The following is a 19939-nucleotide window of genomic DNA, read 5'->3' on the forward strand; positions in this document are numbered from 1 at the left end:
GGGCTGGCAGAGCTGCTGCCTGATCCCTTCTCCAATCTGAAGCAGACATTCAGCATGGAAGAAGGTACTGTCAAACAGAAGTTTCAGGATGCAAAGCAGGATATTACACTGAGGAGTATCAGCTTTCACAATGGAAACTGTCCTCTCTGCTCTGTAACTCCACAATGGCAGCTTCTTCAATTCAGTTCTTCACTGCACTGAGCCTGCAACCCGCACACCCTTCCCACCAGACCAATAGACCAATGGAAGCTGCTGTATGGTTTTCTAGTAGGTACACATTTAAATTTAAGAGACTGAAATAATACATGTGATCAAGTACTGCAGCAGTACTAGGAATTCTCTACCTCGGTCCCGACTATGGTAATTTTCTTCCCAACGCTGAGTGAGGGGCTCTGTTTTGGATTTGTGCTGAACACAGGAAGGGTAATTGGAGATGTCTTTGTTGTTGCTCAGCAGGGCTTACAGAGAGCCAAGGTCTTGTCTTCTTTTCAGGTTGCCATGCTCATGAGAAGACTGGGAATGCATGGGAGGATGGGAGGAGACACAGCCAGGACAGGTGAACTCAATCACCAAAGGGATATTCCAGACCTTATGACACCATGTTCAGTATAAAAGTGGGAAGGAAAAGGAGGAGATGGTGGGCTGGTTTAGGTGATGGTGTTTGTCTTCCCAAGTAACCATTACACGTGGTAAGGCCCTGCTCTCCTGGAGATGGCTGAACACCTGCCTATCCATGGTAAAAAGTGAATTAATTACTTGTTTTGCTTTGCTTGGATGCGCAGCTTTTCCTATCCCTAGTAATGTCTTTATCTCAACCCAGGAGTTGTCTACCTTTTATCCTTCCAATTCGATCACTGGTGGGGGGTGAGGCTGCGTGAGGCTCGGTTGATGTCTGGGGATAAGCCACGGGAGTCTCCCACCGTAATGGCTATTTCCAGCAGCTGCAAGGCTCTGTGCACCACCGGCCAGCCGCGTTTCGATGCAGCTGGTGGTTTAAAGGCTCGGCCGCGGTCTCAGTACAGGAGAGCAGGGAAGGCGCTGCAAAGCCAAGGCCGGCAGCGCTCCGCCTCGGCCCAGCCGGGGAGCCCCGAGCGCGGCCCCGCCGCGGCGCGACACCGCCGCGAGCCGCGGCCGGCGCGGTTTGCGGCGCTGCCGTAAAGCGGCGCGGCCCCCGGCGCCCTTGGCGGGAGCGGCCATGAGCGGGAGCGGCGTGCCGCGGGGCCTGGAGCTGCTGCGCTCCCTGCCCAGGGTCTGCCTGGCCAACCTCAGGCCCAACCCCGGCTCCAAAAAGCGGGTGAGTGCCTGCAGCCTGCCGGGTGGGCCCTGGCGGTTTGCCCCCGGGGCTGTCAGAAGGACATCATCCTGGCACGGCCGGGAGCGCGGCCTGGCCAGAAGAGGCGTGGCAGGGCCGATGGCACTGCTCTGCGTGTGTGTGTTTGTTTGTTTGTGCGTGTGTGTGTGTGTGCGTGCGTGTGTGTGCGCGTGTGTTGGCTCGCTGCTTGCCCTTCGCGTGCCCGGTGACCGATGCGTGTGGCCATCCCCACAGAGCTGACTGATGAACGGTGCTGGCTGAACCTCAGGGCATTGCTGGGGCTGGAGGGGAATAGTAAAAGGCTTCTTCCTCCAGATGTTTGTGGGATGGAGTAATGTGTTTGGAAATGGAAGGTTAGAAGGCGTACAGAGAAAAGGAATGTGATGCCAACTAGCATTCTTGTTGCTATTTCTCGAAAACAAACCCGTCACCTGTCTCCTTATAAAGTAGAGAAATTACAAAAAGAAACCAGGGAAAAATCCTTGTGGTTTGGGGGGAATATTAGTGAACATGGAAATGAAGTTCAAACGCTGAAACCACAGGAAGAGAGATGGGAACAGCAAGCAGCACTCTCCTAAAAGTGCTGAAGACTCCCTGAAACTACTAAATAGTACAGAATTCAAGTGCACTTTTGTGCTAGACTCGACTATCCCTGCCACCAAAGGAAGCTGACTTGTCCCCAGACTTAGTTGTGATGTTACCCTAAAGCTATACTCTGCAAAAATCACATTAACTGCTTTGCTATTTTTCCACTTAGAAAAGATCTATAACTTAATTTTCCCTCAAGAATCAGCATTTTGCTCAGTTGCTTATGTCTCTGAAATCTAATGTTTTATGGTCCCTGCAATAGTTGTCTAAATGTATGACTGACTATTTTGAAGGAGAGAAGACGTGGCCGTGGAAGGTACGGAGGGAGGAAGTGTGGCCGGGGTCACAAAGGAGAAAGACAAAGAGGGAATCGCCCCCGACTGGGCTTTGAGGGTGGCCAAACTCCGTTTTACTTGGCCATTCCAAAATACGGATTTAATGAGGGACATAGGTAAGTTTCTAAATGTTTACTTGCAATTAATCATTGTCTGCATTTCTTGATCCTACTCCTGAAGCAAGAATCTAGGATGCCAAAACAGGCCTATCTGAAAAAGTTTGGCTTCCCAGATTCCTCTCAGGTTGTTAGCTACTTTACCAGAAGAATCTCCCATTTCTTCAGAAATTATTCTTCTAGTTTATTATTTCCTGTTTTACACATCTGCTTATTTACTTTCTTGTTCTCTTAATCCGTCATATGTAACAGCTGACCTTTTCTCTTCCAGCTGAGTGAATTTCTTCTCTGAAACTATTTCTCCATTCCTGCTTGTTTTTCTTTTTGCCTTATAACCCAGTGAACTGACTGGGAGCAGTCCCAGTGACTGGAGTGAGGATGTTGGGCATGGAAGTGTAATCCAAAGCCTTGCTTTGTTCTTTCTCCTCACTTTATTCACCAGAAGCTCTGATCTACTGCCAGCCAGACAATTCTGCTTCTCTTCATGGTTCTACCTTTTCAGCCCTCTGACACTGTGGTGTTTGTCTGTCTGTGCCCTGCCTGTTACATCTAGGATCCTAACAAGCTCTTTAATACCAAATCTTTTGGATGAGGCATTAAATCACTTTTCACCATTGTTCTCCTTGAGCATTTTGCCTCGTTTAATACTTCTGTTATTTTTCACATTGTACTTGTTTGTGTTGAGTCCTTATTCCACATTTTTAATGTTTAAGGTTATTCTTCTAACACATCTTTTCTCCAGTCACTGTTCTTGCCTAGAGAGGTGTGTGTCAGCATTTTCCAAATTTCCTTCACTTATATTGATAATCTAAAAAAACTTTGATTAAAATTAATCAAATTTTTTTGAAAGCTGGGTTTATTTCATCAGATAGCATTGTGTTTCCTGTTTTGTTGCTTTTTGATCTGGTCTTGCAAACTTCTGTGTCCATTCAATGCTATTGCAGTCAGTAGTAACAAAAGCCTGCTACAGCAAGCAGACATTTCAAATATGAAAAGGCTAATGTGTATTTGTGAGTTGTTAGACTTGATTTCATGTTCCATTTCCTTATACCACTTCATCAAATAGCTGAGCACTTTTATATTTCCATTCTTAATGCATGCAGTAGAACTTCAGACTTGTCCCAGTTGTTAAAAGGTTTCCTCTGAATCTCACTAGTTTTGAAATGTGACTCAAATTCTACTTCCAGGTACTATTATTTCCTCCTGTTTGCTGAATTATTATGAGAATAAACAAGAAGCACTTTCAATAGCTGAAGGCAGAGTGCAAATCCACAGTCCTGCAAAGGAAATGCTGCAGAACGCAGACACTCAGCTTATGTTAATATTGGTATTAATATTAAAAGTTCATGAATAACCAACAACAAAAATCCAGCCTCCTGCAGTGACTTGAAATTTTTAGGATCTTGTAGTTTTTAACAACATCTGACAGCACGTGACAGCAAAAAAAAGTACTCTGTAGTTTCAATGTTGTTTGCAAGAATTCATTGTCAGGCTGCTGTAAATGTTCCTGTGGTGGTCACTAAGTGCACACAAGTGACACTGTTGGGGCAGGATGGAGCATGCTGAACAACATCTCTGCCTGTTTATCTTCACCTCACTCCTCCTTCTGCCTCCACTTTTGAATTTTTTCTCTGTTAGGGGCTGTCTGACATCACAAATTCTTATTGCTTGTCCTTTGTACATGGCTTGCCAGTAATGGAGATCAGCTGCTTCCCAGTTTTTGAGCTGCCTGCCACTCAGAGCCTTCCAATAGCAGCCATCACATGGATTGTAGGAGGAAGTTTTGGGTATCAGCGTAAGTGGTGTGCACAGACAGGAATAGGCTCTGGCATTGGAAAACTGTAGGGTTCAGTTTATACAGTAAAGTTATAACTTGAGAAAAAACAAAAGTAGGTTCTGCTGAGGCCAATGGCTGTTGCCAAGAGAGTCCAGCTCCCTTTGGGGTATGTGGGTTAATGCGTATTTTCTCAATATTTCTCTTCCTTGATGGTGTTTTGAGGGAGATTGCTTTCAGTACTTTCTGAGATGTTGAGTACAGCAGTGATGGATCAGAAAATTTTGTATGTAAGCTCTGCATGTACAGAATTTTGCTGATAGTCATTGACTGTGTTTGTATGGGAGGAGATGTTTGGTTCTTTGACAGTTTATCAGCGAAGCACCGAAGGTGGATTCACTTTGAAAGTGTTAGTTATTTACAGTCTTGTTGGTTTGCCAAGAAGTGTTGACACTGTAATGTCTTAGTATTTTTTTGGTTTAGGAGTAGATAAAAATCAGAATATCTCAATTGGACAGTTGCTATTAAAACTTAAGTTTTATAAATTTCTCATTGTTTTGTTTGGGTTCTTTGATTTTTTTTTTTATCTTTCTCTCCCCAGCCTCAGACGTCAGTACCAACCTCTGAGTCTTCAGAGGCTGCAGTACCTGATTGATTTGGGCAGAGTTGACCCCACACAGCCAATTGACTTAACTCAGCTGACTAATGCCAGAGGTGTGACAGTGCAGCCTCTCAAGAGGGATTACGGTATCCAGCTGGTGGAGGAGGTATGCAGACAGCACACTTGGTAGTTAGGCTTTCAGGTTGTCGTTCCCATAGTTTGGAATTTTAATTCTCCAGATTAGTTTGCTGTGGGGCTTTTGTTGATCATAAATCCACTAGAGGGCACTGTGTGTCAGCAAAAAATGAAATAATCGGGAGGATGTCTTCATACCCAAGGGACTGCAGAAGTCAGAGTTAAGGAGTATATAACAAAAGGCTGAAGAAATTTTTTTCAACAGAAAAAAAAATGTATGAATATTTTGGAAATGGAAATGTTTTTTTTTATTCAACTGAAGTGACTGAGCAATTTGGTTACCTAACTTCATGCAGGAACAGACAATTTGTAATATTTTTGCAGTATTTAATGTTCCTTACAAGTTTTCAGAGAAGAATAAATGTGTGTCTTAAAATACTTATTTTAATGTTACTCTAATATGTGTTGAAATTTACAGGGTGCTGATATTTTTGCAGCAAAAGTAAATATTGAAGTGCAGAGGGCATCTGAATTAGCAATTGCAGCCATAGAAAAAAATGGAGGCGTAGTAACAACATCATTCTATGACCCAAGGAGCTTGGGTAAGAAATTCTTTTAATTTCTGGCTTATTTTTTTCTTTGAATGTGCAAAGATTAAATGATCCAAATCAAAGTTTCAAACACAGTTCTTAGTAGAAAGTCATCAACTTCTAAAAGCTTAAAAAACAGCTACATGTATATTTATAGAATCATAGAATGTTTTGGGTTGGGAGGGACCTTAAAAATCATGTAGTTCCAGCCCCTAATGAGGAATGATAATGCATCTCAGTTTTACCTTTTTTAACTGTTCACCTGTTTAGTCCTTTTTTAACTATTCACCTGTTGGTAGTTGTATACCAATCAACCAGTTAAGGAAATCTGAATAGCTTTGTAAATAGAGGAACTAAAAATACTGTTTTTCTGGATTTTTGTCTTCTGTTTCCTATGTTTAATAGCACTAAGAAAACTCAGGAAAAAATAGATTTAAAAAACACTGTGGATGTTTATATTTTTAATTTAAAGTGCTTTTCCACTTAGTGTGAGGAAGTAAGTTACAGAAGCTCAGAATCATTCTAGTTAAAATGGCTATTGTTTTCAAAACACTTTCACTGAAGAATGAGGCTTTGCCTTGCTTGAGGCTGCATCCTGCCTAACATTCATTCATGCAGATTTTATTGACAATAACACAGCTTTCATGTGTGACTGAGGCTGAGAAGAAGAGCGATATAGACATTTTTAGTGTACAAAATATGTTACCCTGGAGTGATACAAGTTCTGGGATTTTTTTCATTTCACAAAATAATTAAAATAATAAGGTTAAAAGGTTCTGGAATCTAATTTGCCAAAATCAGTAAAACTTGAGGAAGAGGGGTTTATCCCACAAAGGACTAAATAGGTGCATGTGCCATTGATACTTCATTTAAAATACTTGTAGAAGCACTCAATTTGATATTAGTTGGTACACTGTGTGAATAGCCCTGCAAATGCATTGCTTCAAACCTGGAAATAATCATTTAAATAAGTTTAGTTATGGTTATCTTCCCCAAGTAGTCATTTTAAATGTATTGGATGTAGCAACTCCTCCAGATTGCAACAGAGTTTTTTGTGTTGTTAAGCGAAACTTGTAAACCACTATCTCATTCTGAATAAGAATGTTCTTGAGATTCAATTCAACTCGGTCCTTTTTGATATGAATGTAGTAACTAATTTAGTACAAAATAAGAAGATGTCATTTAATGTCTTTAAATCTGTGTTGTGTAGTCACTAATCTTCTCTCATGTTTGCCCACAGAAATTTTATGCAAGCCAGTAGTATTTTTCCTGCGTGGCAAACCAATCCCAAAGCGAATGCTCCCACCTGAAGACCTCGTCCGTTACTACACAGATCCCAGGAATCGGGGCTACTTGGCAGATCCATCTAAGGTTGCAGAAGCCAGGCTGGAACTTGCCAAGAAATATGGCTATGTCTTACCAGACATAACTAAGGATGAACTTTTTAAGATGTTATGTGCACGCAAGGATCCTAGACAGATATTTTTTGGTCTTGCTCCAGGATGGATCATAAACCTGGCAGACAAGAAAATTCTAAAACCAACTGATGAGAGTCTGTTGAAATACTACAGCTCATGAATTCAGGACTGGACACAATTGCAGGTGCACAGGAAACATCTGGGTATGAAATAATGGGTAGAAGTGGTGTTTGTTTGTTTTTAAGACTCCTATTATACTAGAAAAAACATTTTTTTCTTCATGTAATCTTCTGGTGTAGGTCTCAACTTTTTTATTGTCATAATAGAGTGTATCAGAAGTCTTAACGTTTGAAAACAATGTGGAGTCTGACATAAAGTGTGGGTCTGGGCACTTTCTCTTCCAATGGTTTGGCAGTTATTTTTCTCAGACAAAAGGTTTCAGTGTTGCATTTGTTTCAGAGGATAATTCCAGAGAGTCATTTGACCTAATAATTAGTTTATATTTCCCCCTCTCAGTTTAAAATCGGAAACATGACTGTACAAAACTAAAATTACTTTTACAGTCGTATTGCATAAAATTACAAGTTCTAGAAAATGTATTTTGAATAGCTCTAAGAGGTATTTTTGGTTGGGGAAAAATAAAAAGAACCAGAAATAAAAAAGTATTAAAAATTGCCTTAGCCTCTTCAATTCCATAGCTATGTTTTGGATTTTGCCATTGCCATCAATACCACTAGAAGTTTGAGAGATCTTGATTTTTCTTGTATTTCTTCATATGCAATTGAGGAGGACGGAGTATGCAGTTTAACATAACTTTCTATCTCAATTTGGGGCTATGGGGGGAAGATAGCTGTCCTAATTCATTGGCTTTTATTGTTCAAAGTTTAAAACTTGTCCTGACACAAAGGTAATCTTATTAATATAGCAGAATTCAGAGTCAATGACAGAGACAGCAGATTATGAAGGATGGGGATGTGATGGATGAAGTACACAGATAGAATTCAGTTTTCAGCTTGATCACGGATTGCATGTTTGACAGTGGACAAATTAATTTAAATGTTGTTAGAAGTTATGACCAAGTTATGTTTCTGGGAGACAGCATTTTAATCACACCAACTTAAGTCTTTAAAAATATTTCCAAAGGTTTGTTTTATCGGTCTCTCCAGAATACTGCACTATTACTATGCAAGAGTATGTTAGGTTTTGTGTGGAAGCTTAGGACTGGGCATTTGAGACAGTGAACCAGACAGAAAAGAAGGATGAGTGAGGAGACCAAGATAATGTATCAGAATTTGCTCTCACTGCTCAGAATTAATGAGCTGCTTAATAATTATGTGGTTTAATGGAAGCTGAATTTGGCTTTTAAGTAGTCATAATTTGAATATAAGAATGCAGAAAACAGTTCAGGAGACCAGAACAGAAGAAGTCATCTTGCTTTCCAATTTTGATGTGCCTTTGGAAATGCTATTTAGAGTTTCCTGTAGCTGCCAAGCTATCCCATCTCATAGGGAAATTCCTCTGTGTGTTAGAATCACTTCTTTTTCCTGTGTAACATCTGTATTTTGCTGATATACCTCAGTGAGGGAGGATTTAAGGAAAATCTTCTTTCTTTCAGACAATAAAATAAAACTGATGAATTTTTGTTGGCGTTTGTCAACCAGCCCAGATTTTTCCTTTGCTCAGCAACCTACCTTATCAATTGACATGACCATATGTAATCACAGCACAAAATAGAGCAAATCTTCTCATTCTGATTAAATAATCTGAAATCAAGAGATTAAGAATAGAAAATCACTAAATGTTGACAACTTACTCTTCAACTACTATTGTTCCTTGTTAATGTGTGTTAAATGCTATCAGTAGTGGTCATTCCCCTGACTTGGGGTTTAAGTATAGGTGAAACATGGCAAAACAACAGCAATATAAAATTGTACTATGAATAGCAGGAATTTTGTTTTAATGGCATTAATGTTCATATTTTATAAGCTGTCCAACATTTTTTGGCACGTTAAGAATAATATTGTGTGCCAAAAAAAGTACAGTTGGTGTTAACTTGAATGTGAAGTAAATAACTTTCTCACTTTAGATGTATCCTGTTCTGCATCCTGATGATTGTTGGTTTGGAACCTTAAATGACAAGCAATACTTTTTTCTTTTTCTTTTTTTTCAAGTTTTGTTATTACAATAACTCTACAATAACAATATTACTACTGCCTCCATTTGGGAAGGAGTTAGAGAGGGGGAAGAGTATTTATTGCCTTCCCTTATTTGTGCCATAATGTTTCTGTTTTTATGAATCAATTCACAATTGTATTTTGTGGAGGTAGTGGTACTCAACAGGAAAGCTACTTAACTGGAAGTGAAGAAGGAAGTTAGTCATATTAGTGAAGACCAGAAGACAAAAGTGTTTATGTATCATTGTGTATTTTGGGGAGGAGAAGATGGGGGAAAGGCAAGTTTGTTTCCATTTCTGTTCTTTGTATTAAAATGAACAAATTGCTCTCAGCAAGTTTTTTTCTGAATCAACTTCTTTGATACACACACGCATGCACATGCTGATTTCTCTAGGTTTCTAAATGGTTTTCAGGTGAAAGGGTAACTTGGATAAAATGATAACAGTGAAAGAAAGAATGAAAACAGGAAACAGATGTCTGGTGACGTCGAGGGATTGGATAGCACTTATTCAGTGAACGATGTCTTAGTCACAAGGCAGCTGTATCCTGGCTCTGATACTACAACGCTACAAATATCTTGGAGCCAAAACAGCCACGTTCCACAAAATCCGGTCATTCTACTTTATAAAGGTGATCTTTTATCATCTTATAGTTGGAGAGGGCAAAAAAGGGCTGTATGTTCCTTTATTTAAAATATGCAATGCTTGTCTTTTTCACTTCTGTTAACAGTAGCCAGTATTTTGTATCAGTTGTTTGCATTTTTATTTACTAATGCAAAAAGTCACAAAGCTATAGAGGATTTCCTGTTCATTTTATCTCATCAGGAACACAAGTCTCCTAGCAACCAAATACAGAATTATCAAAAGCACAAGTAAGTTATTGACAAGGTTTCTAATAAATCCATAATAAAGTGTCCCAAAGGACTGTTGTTTATATGTCAGGCTTACTGGTGCAAGACTAAGCCAATGCTGGCATCTGAAGCCATTCTCGTTACTTAGGTATATGGACCATGTTTTCATGTTCATAAGATAAAGGATTGTCTTGGATATCCTGTTTTGACAGGGCTTTTTCATGTGCTACAAGATGTGGCACAGCAAGAAGTACCTAATCTGCTGTAGGTGGAAAAGTATTACAGGCTAGCTGAGGAAAAGGAACTTTTATTTGTGTCACAAAATGCTGAAAGCCATGTCATTTTTTATCAGCAGCATCATATTTCTGAATGACTACTTGTTTAAACTGATTACAAATGTGAGACTGCAATCTTAATAAAGGTCTGTAAACATGTACATACCTTGTTTTATACTATGATAATTAGAAATCGTGTTTCTTGGGAACAGGTTCTACTGACTGCAGCCAGTCAGTGCTATACTTAGAGGTGGCTGACTGCAGACTCAAAATGAAGTGGGATTAAAATACATGGTTTTTCTTCTCTCATATATACGGCAGTGATAAACCTGGCTTCATTATACTTCATATAAAATCTGTGTTTCTAACAGTCAAAAGTTGGCTGTACAATCCACTGATTTCCAAAAAGAAATAAATTGAATCAGTAGCCCTGATCTGAATCTTTGCTGGCAGTGTGCCAGCATTGTTTTGACATAGAAGCATAATTGATGTTAGTCCTCCAGGAAGTCATATAAAAGTGATCGATTATGAAGATAGCTTCTCATTACTATTTTATTATTTTCTACTTTTTCTATTTTCTATTATTTTCTATATAAAAACCTTAAAACTAATTTAGCACTATTTAACACTCACAAGTTCTGCAAGCAACTTGAAATTGTTGCACAAGTCCCATATTTTAAATACTTTACCATTATGTATATCTAAAACATGAAAGATGCTCTGTATGTCCAATGTAATATACTATATGCAGCTTTTGGTTTTATAATTTTCTAAAAATGTGATCAGACAGGAATAATTTTATGTATCTTGAAATCCACACTTTAACTTAAGGTTATGGTTTAGTCTATGAAAAGAAAGGTCGCAAGTGTGACGAGGTTCTTGCCCATTAGAGGAAAATTACGAACATTTTAAGCTCCTGTATCTCCCACCCAGGTGGCTCATCTTGGTCTTTTGTAGCTGAAATATACATTGGCTAAAGAAGGATAATTTCTCAGTGGAAGCAAACTACCCTCAGATGTATTCTGTCTCCTGTGCTTAATATTCCCTCTGAAGCATCTGCATCTTCCCATGGTCTCTTCTCACCTTTCCCGCTGTAGTGGTGGGAACTACAGGGCTCAATCATTCTCACAGTGTCATCCTGTCTGGCCCACTCTGGGTTTGAAAATCTGGTTGTTTTATGTGCCTCTGGAGCAGGAAAAGTGTTGATCATTCCTGCATCTGTTTATATGGGGGGGTTGGGGGGGATTGACTTGAGTTTCCTGGACTGGTGTTGCTTTTGTTGTTAAAAATGTCAACAGCAATGTTGTTTATTTGTTAACCTTGTAGATTCCAAGCCACATGCCAAGCAACTTGGAGGGCCCTTTGAGCAATGGATTTAGTGTTTATCAGTCAATGAACACTCCTAGAAGAGTGCCTGTGCACTTAAATCTGAATTGCACACACTAGGTACCAATATAAAGGGCTAGACAATTCTGCATTCAGTGGACCAGTGCCCAAATCTGTCTCTCCTTGCACTTTTCTTCAGCCTCTGCAAGATTCATTCAGTCTCATGGTAGCATTGTCCTGTCTGGGTTCTAGTCTATAAATATGAGCAGATTAGTCCATATTTAGCCTGAAAATCTGTCATTTTTTTTTATTCCTTGGGCAGGTAATGAGAGCTAGACATTTGTGGACATAGAGCAGCCTATGAAAAATAAGTTGATGTGTTAATTTATGGTAAACTAGTTCTCTAGGGGTTTCTGTGATGCTGGTGTAGTTTGCTCTCTGTGTGGAGTACCTTAAATTAAGAAAATAAATCCACTTGATCTCTGACAAGGGAGATACATTTTTTTTAGTTGAACGTAACTGTGGTTCAGTGCTTCAAAAATTGGAATGCAAGTTCCTTATGCAGTTATTGTAGTGAGGTATTGTGTTAATTTCAAAATAAATGCATGTCTAAATTTACATTGCTCACATGTTAGCAGTACTTCAAACTTCTCTCATAGGAATCTCGTGGCTTTTGTAGTAATGTGATTGATACAGTCATTATCTAGAGCCTAGAAGAATAAACATGTTCAGTTTGGAGCAGACATCCAAGCAATTCAGTGACACTAGACTCCACTGACTGTGACAGGAGTTGTAACATAACCCTCTTCTATGCACCCAAAACTTCAGCATCTAGAGCTGAATCCCACTCTTTGTTTTCAGTGACCTAAGATGTTTGAAGTTAATGGTCAGAATTTCTCCACAGGATCAGTGTATTGCCAGTGTGTGTTGCTGAGCTTGCCATTGGGAACTTGTGAAACCTGATGTACTAGGTTGTATTTATCTTTGAAAAAAGCATGCTTTTAAAATTACTTAGTGAAAAAAAGCAATTTAGAGGATCTATTGGTGCCACAAGAGGTGAGATGCTGGCAATCAGACAGTGCTATTTTAAAACTTTGAGACAGCAGCTTCTCCAGGATACAGAATTTGGTGATATCCCCACCTGGCAGCCTCTGACTTTCAAGGTGGATGGCTCTCAGTTCCCAGCCCTGTACTCATATTTCCACTTAAAATTTGCCTGCCTGCCTTTGACCCTTGTGTAATACATACTGATGTTTGTGCTAGTTCTAATGTGTATGTTTACTCTATAAGCAAAGAACAGAAATTAAACTCACCTCTATTTGCAAAATAAAAAATGGGAGAGCAGGATGGTGCCTCTCTTGAGGTGTCTGCTTCACAAGTGCTGCTTGTAATGGCTAGAGAAGGTGACTGAGATGCTTAAACACAGATGTCTCACTGCTATCTGAGAAGATGCATCTGTTATATCTCATAGGGTACCCCCTATAGCTACTGTAACAGCTTGTGATGTTCATATAAGAGATGGATTTGGTAGTGATGTGCTTGGGTTTTGTGCATAGGCAATCATTTATCCCTTCTTTTTATTGTTTTTTCTGCTTTTTTTTTTTCTTGTCAAGGCCATTGCGCTTATTGCAGCAAGCAGTCTGAATATGGGCCATGTAGTAGGCTTGAAAACATTCAGAAAAAATAGTTCTACTGGTTTTATGCTGGACTTGGGTGATGTGGTGTTGCTGCTGCCCTGACTTCTATGTAAAATGTCTGAGCTAAATGTGACTTTGCTGTTGGGCTTTGTTGTTTTTGGAAGACTCCAGCCCCCATGTTCATCATTAAAGACAGGTATATACTGTAGGATGATCATGAAATGAATTACCATAGTGACGGTGTAATTGTATAGTAAAATCTGGGTCAGTTTTTCTGCATGCATTTGTATGTCTCTGAGGGGCCTGAAGCACTGAGATGCTCAGATTTTGTTTGATGTGGGAAAGCTTATCTGTCCATTAAGAGAACCTAAAAAGAAAATGGGAGGTAAAAACCTATCAAGTCATTTTTGCTGCACCTTGTGAAAACTGCATGTTGTTCCAATTCCAATTGTTTTTGACTAAACTGGATGGCTATGCTGATAACATATTGGGAAGCTGCAATGGCAGCAGACCACCATGGCTATTGAAATGCACCTATGGTACTATATCAGGCTGGAGCCAAAGAAGAAATAATTTTGGAGACTTGGGAATGTGAGAATTCAAGATATGAAAATCTACCTGAAGAGATTCCAAAGTCAGAAATGTGTATTCTTCAACACCATTGAAACTCTGCTGCACGTTTAACTACTCTTTGTTTTTGCTGACTATACTGTTAGGAACTGTAAGTAGTCAAGAAATTATTTCAAGAATATACATTTTATGTTTTCTTTGTTGTCCTTAGAGTTTTCAGCTCTGCAGGAATCTTGTTTCCAAGTATTGTTCCTGTATCCAGCAAGACTAGAAGAAAATTTAAGAAGTGGGAGCCAGCATTTTCATGTGATGGCAATATTCCAGAAACTGGTGCTCTAGGATAAACAGTAAATAATGTGAGGCTTACAAAACACTTACTCATTCATTGCTAATACCCTGCTGATATTTTCATTGTTAGCATAATTTCTCTGCTGTCTCTGCAGGTGACATCCAGTCACATCTCCTCAGCCTGAAACCAAGCATCCAAACCTGAGGGTAACAAATACGATATTACCAGGTACACAAGCACCCCGCAGAAACATCCTTCTCCATCTGCTCCTCTCCCCTAATTACGAGACTGCTGCAGTCATTTGCAGTGCTGAGAGCTGCGTCTGCTTAGTGGGGACAGGGAGAAGAAGGTCCGGTGTCCTACTAGAGGCAAGGCTGACACCTAGTGACCAGACTATTTATTCCTATGGGAATTCACTGTGTTCTGGTTCAGTCGCTATTCACCCTTATGTAGGTCTGGAAGATTTAAACTTCAAAGTGAATAGTTGCTTTATTTCATCGTCATTTTTGGCCTTTGTTTTCACTGCTTCTAGTATGCTCTTCTAAAGATGGAGTGTGGGAACTCAAAATGTCTCTCAGACATTTTTAGAGGTTCCAGGCCTTGGTCAGAAGCATTCTAGACCCTGGCAGACAGCTGAAAAACAGCTGTGATTTTGAGTTTGAGCCATGGAATGAATTACCAACTTTGGAGGTGGAACAAGCAATCACAAAAGGTTAGATAGTATAGCAAAAGTAGTTACAAAGTAGAGGGGAAATTTTTTAGTATTGTACAGGGGGGTTTTAACACATGTACAGGGGGGGTTTCACTTTGTACATGGAGGTCAGAAGTTCTAAGATGGAGGAAAGTGGGCTGATCCTGTTCTTCCTCCTTCTTTTTCCTTACCTGCATGTTCTTGGTGATGTTGGCACTCACAGATTGGTTTAGAATAGAAAAACACTTGGCAACATAGGTAGTAGGTATTGGGGAATAATTGTAAACATGTTATACGTAATATATCTTATAAAAGATAGCAGCAACCCTGGGCGGAGAGAGAGACGAAGAAGACAGCAGATAGAGAGGATGTCAGGGTGTGTGTGCCTCTGCCCAGGCCGCTGATCAAATAGCTGCAGTCCAAGAACATAATCTTTTAGATAACTAGCAATAAACTGCCTTGAGACTAAACAGCTAAAGCCTGTGCAGTTTTTCTTTGGAAGCACGGGTTGGAGGAGGAATTTCACCACCATATGAGACCCCAGAGCAAGGCTGGGGTTCTCACAATGGAGTTCAGCTAGCTTGCAGGCTTAAAACCTGATTTTGTAGAGGATTTTGCATGTAGTCTCCTGGGAGCTGTTCATGCCAGCTGTGCTGAGCAAACTGAGGTGGCTGATTGCAATCAACAGTAGCCTTAGAACATCATGCTTTTTGATTTTTCCTTAATAAAATCATGACTGACTGCAATATTTGTATTGTTTTTGCTCATCCTGTGTTAAAGAATCCAAAATCAAATGTATTGGGATATTCTCTGAGTTGCAGAATTTTCTTCCTGAAGATGTCTACTGACCAGAGACATCTTACAAGTAGTCTGCCACCTGGAAAGCACTACCTGTTCCATCATCATTGCAGATCCTGCTGGAAAGGCTCAGAGTTCTGGGCCTTAGCAAACTGCTTATTAAAGGGGAAGAGTAAAATCTAGCTAAAAAACTTTCATAGAATGCTTTCTTTGGTCATGTAGATTAGCATTTCAAGAGTATAACATATTGATGAGATTTGCTTTTTGCATTTACCAAAAGAAGTAGACATATCAATTTAGGAAAACAGCTCTTCAGATGGAATCAAAGGAGTCAACTCCCGTGTTGACTCCAAAAGTAGACTGGAGAGGGTCTCAGTGGTTGCCCATGCTAAAGGATTTCGCACTGATCCCTGTACTGAAGCCTTAAAAAAACCTTCTTGGAGCAGTCCTTGGGATTGGAGGAATATTTTGTCTTTTAAATGTCTCTTGTCATTTAAATGAAGTATTGGAAATAAGGTTGATAGCACATGGCATGTTTGAAACTAACACTGTGTTTGACTACACAAAGAGTCAGAGCTCAATGTTTTTCTGTGCCTGAAAGGAAACTTTGATTCTTCCTGAATGAAATAACTAGGAACTTGCGCAAGTCTCCTGTTGTTGAACAGAAAGACAAGCCTTTTTTCCTTCAGATAATCTTTTATATCTCACTCAGAACTTTATGTATGGCCCTGATTCTGTATCTGTGGCATGTTTCTAATTAGCCCATGAAAGAATAAAAGTTCTGTGTTTTAAAATCTACTGATTTTTCCTCTGCTAATTATTGTTGATAGGATGAGCCTCTGGAGAGAAGGCTAGCATGTTCCCAAGGCAAATTCCCCTTCACAGTGCTGTGACACTAGGAATGAGATTGGCAAACCTGCTAGAATGCATACATACACTGAAGATTTTTTCCCTCTCTAAAAACTGGTGGTTCAATTCCACATCTCAAAATCATCACCCAGTACTGTTTGCCTGAGATGAAAATTGTGTTTTCTTACTTGTGCTTGCAGCCATCTTTGGTGTCTCTAACAAACAGATTTATAGGGTTGTTCATTTGCATACTTACTTTGAATAATTATTTTTAAGGTTCACAAAACCTGATTTCTCAACTAATTAATTAACCTGAACAAGTGCCACAGAACAGGTAAACATGGCTTTGACCAGGGGTAAGTAAGACTTCAAATTATTCATGTTCAAAGAGAAATATTGAGGACTCTGAAGACCTGAAGGCCTTAATGTGATCCTTAAGTATATAAGGAATTCTTTATATAATAACCCTTTTTTTTTTTTTTTTTTTTGGTAGGTAATGGAAGTTTTGTTAATTGGTCAGACTAAGCCAATTGTTTTCATTATTTCAGACCCCAAGTGCAGGATTCCTGCCTTTGTTCAGAGCAAAAGGGAAAAATAAACTTCTCTAGTATCAAATAAGTAGGCACAAAAAAGCAGGGCATCTGTTAGAGCTCCATCTTTATGTACTGGTAGACATCACCTTTGGAAAACCTACTCTGAGTCTCAGTCTTTGTCAGTTGTGTGCTCTTGCACTGGTAGCAGTAGTACCAGAGTAGCAGATGCCCAAGGGGTACATCCAGATACATCCAGGGATACAGCCAGGTCCATATGTCTGCTCCAAAATAACATTTGGTGTGGGGCTGCAGCAATGCAGACATGGGAACATGTGCAGGCAGAGCCAAGATGTGCTAGTTGGATAGAGTTAATTTTCTTCCCAGTGGCTGGGATGAGGCTCTGTTTTGGCTTTGTGCTGAACACAGTGATAATAATACAGAGATGTTTTTGTGCCATTTCTGCTTTTTGTGCTGCCACACTGGTGAGGGGGCTGGGGGTGCATGGGAGGGTGGGAGGAGACACAGCCAGGACAGGTGACCCCAACTGACCAAAGGGATATTCCAGACCATGTGGCATCATGTTCAGTATAGAAAGTGGGGGAAGAAGGAGGAAGTGAGGAGGCATTTGAAGTGATGTCATTTGTCTTCCCAAGTCCCTGTTATTTGTGATGGGGCCCTGCTCCCCTGGGGATGACTGAACACCTGCCTGCCCATGGGAAGCACTGAATCAATTTCTTGTTTTGCTTTGCTTCTGCATATGACTTTTGCTTTCCCTATTTATGTCTTTATCTCAACCAGCAAGTTCTTTTTTTACCCTTCCAAATCTTTCCCCAATCCCAGTGGTTGGGGCATGAGTGAGTGGGTGTGTGGAGCTTGGCTGCTGGTTGAGCCATGACACAAGGGAAATCACTCAGAGCATTCCCCTGTGCTCAAAACTCCCCCTGAAACCTATTTCATGTGGTAACCACAGTCCTACAGCACTATACCAGCCTGGAGATGGTGGCACACAGAGAGCCCTGTGAACCAGGAAAGTGCTCCCATGTTCTTTCCACTTCTGTGACCTGGATGGAGAGCAGCCTGTGTCCTCCCCGCCCTGGAACTTTGGGTTGAATGCTTTGTTGGCTGGATTGGAAGCTGAAGGGTTAACCTGCCTCCTGGCCTAGCACAGGGTTTTGGAAGAGTTCTCCTCTGACAGAACTCACCTGCAAGACCCCACTATCATCTGCCATGCGGCAATGGGGGAAGAATTGACTTTTCTTTCTTTGTGCAGTGTCAAACCCAGTCAGGACAGTCACTGGCCCAGTTCTGCATGCTCGTAAGACCAGCTACTATCATACTAAAGCAGAGAATGACCTTTCAGACTCACATGCCTTTGTCTGATGTCTGCATGCAGCCATGTAGGAACCAATAAGTAAGGTAGATAGCTCTGTGGCTCTTCTGACTGTATTGTATCCAAAATTGCCAGAGCTTTAGTGCTACTTCTGGCTATCCAAGGAGTCAGGCCACTTATATTTCCTTTTCATATAATAAGCTTTACCACCACCTCACTTGGATTTTACCTGTATTTTATTGGTAATGCTATTGAATTCATCATACACTTGCAAATATGAAGTATAATAGCATTTCCTAATTTCATTCACAGTTGAAGTTGCAGTTAAATGAAAGTTAAAGCTCAGTGTACCTATTTGATCTTAGTTTTTCTTCTATGACTCAGGATATGTCCCCCACTGCACATTCCCTTGTGTTTTACACAGCTGTGTTCTAAGAATACCAATTCATGAAACCTTAGGTGAAGAATTTATGGCATTGAGATTGTTTGTTGGGTTGTTTGTTTGTTTGTTTGTTTGTTTGTTTGTTTTTGTTTGGTTGGTTTTTTGTTTTGTAAAAACCATCAGGAAATACATAATATTACACTGAAAATCTGTATCTCTGTCCACTAATACTCTTTATCAGAAGTAGTCAGCTGTTTGTGATCATTTCTGCCTAGAGTGTTACTGACTCCTTTTTGAAACAGGAATTTTTGAAAATGCCTAGTTCCACTTTCCTATAAAAGCATATCAACTTGTCCAAATAAAGACATCATGTGAATTTTTGTGGTCATTTGAGAATGAATGAATTTCTTTTTGTATGTCTGATCAACTTACTCAAATTATTAACATGAACAGAAAATGGTCACTAAAATAAATAGGTCACAGGTCTATGAAAGAAAAAGTTGTTATGACATAGAGAGAAATGAGAGAAATGACTGAGTCTTGTAGGACATAGGTCATCCTGACTCATGGCACGTTCTATTCTGATTAACCTATCTGTACGAATTTGTTCAGATCAATTAGATTACATATCTTTGTGGTTCTTTCACATCCAATCTGAAAACAAATGTGTCCCTTATTTGCTATGAAAATACTGTCGTTTGTTGCCCCTTGACTGATTATCAAAATCCAATTAGCAATCTACTCCCTCGCTACTACTTTGTTCTGGTAGGAATCATAGTGTACATAAATCACTGATTTAATCAAACTGCAGCCTGGTGGCCAAAAATACATCAACCTTTTATATAATCTTAAAGAGTTTTCAAGTGAAACTTTGACCTGGATGCCTGTCAATCTACAGAATTTCTGGGAAGTTGGTAACTAGTAGTCCATTGCTCACAAAGTTTGGAAGGCACAGACAGAGCAAGAGCTGGCCACGTTGGCTTTGCCACTACTTCACTAGGTAGCAGAGCTCTCAGCTGCAGGCCTGCCTGGGAAGGAGGGGAAATATGCTTTGGGAGCTAACAATAATGCCAGCTGACATTCCTAGAATATGACAGCTTCTCATAATAGGGGTGCAGGCTCATAATATCCACTTACAGTCAGAAGCTGATTCCCTTAATTGGATTAATGGAATGATACGGTCAAGTTTTCCTGTGTTTTAAAAATGTCGTGCAGCAGCACACACTTGCCTGTTTGTGTATGCATTTGGCTTCCTCAACCTTTCTTCTGAAACCTTTTGAACTGTTTCAGCTCTGCTTTATGGAGGAGTAGAAGTGTTAAAGAGGGAAAGGCCCCACGAAGACAAGTGGAAGACTGGGAGCAGAAT

At 40.0% G+C, this 19939-nt stretch overlaps 1 protein-coding gene across 2 annotated transcripts; it reads left to right on the top strand.

The window, feature by feature from the left end:
- Positions 1-617: 617 nt before the first annotated feature.
- Positions 618-9374, top strand: MRPL15 (mitochondrial ribosomal protein L15). Of its 2 annotated transcripts, none has more exons than XM_085573817.1 (5): positions 618-736; positions 2194-2351; positions 4727-4892; positions 5340-5463; positions 6692-9374. In XM_085573817.1, exons 1-5 carry the CDS (start codon positions 734-736, stop codon positions 7027-7029), a joined length of 789 nt encoding a protein of 262 aa, XP_085429943.1. In that variant the 5' UTR covers positions 618-733; the 3' UTR covers positions 7030-9374. The 2 variants fall into 2 exon arrangements, with proteins under 2 accessions (XP_085429943.1, XP_021411363.1); XM_021555688.3 differs by lacking the exon at positions 618-736 and adding an exon at positions 1165-1294.
- The last annotated feature ends 10565 nt before the right edge of the window (positions 9375-19939 follow it).

The sequence above is a fragment of the Lonchura striata genome, chromosome 2 (assembly GCF_050655825.1).
Source record: "Lonchura striata isolate lonStrDom1 chromosome 2, ASM5065582v1, whole genome shotgun sequence".
In the NCBI taxonomy this organism is placed as follows: Eukaryota; Metazoa; Chordata; class Aves; order Passeriformes; family Estrildidae; genus Lonchura; species Lonchura striata.

Coding starts and splice junctions, on each gene's coding strand:
- MRPL15 (XM_021555688.3), top strand. CDS start 1,196: ATGAGCGGGAGCGGCGTGCCGCGGGGCCTGGAGCTGCTGCGCTCCCTG. Junction 2,352..4,726: donor GGATTTAATGAGGGACATAG/GTAAGTTTCTAA, acceptor TTCTCTCCCCAG/CCTCAGACGTCAGTACCAAC. Junction 4,893..5,339: donor GTATCCAGCTGGTGGAGGAG/GTATGCAGACAG, acceptor TGAAATTTACAG/GGTGCTGATATTTTTGCAGC.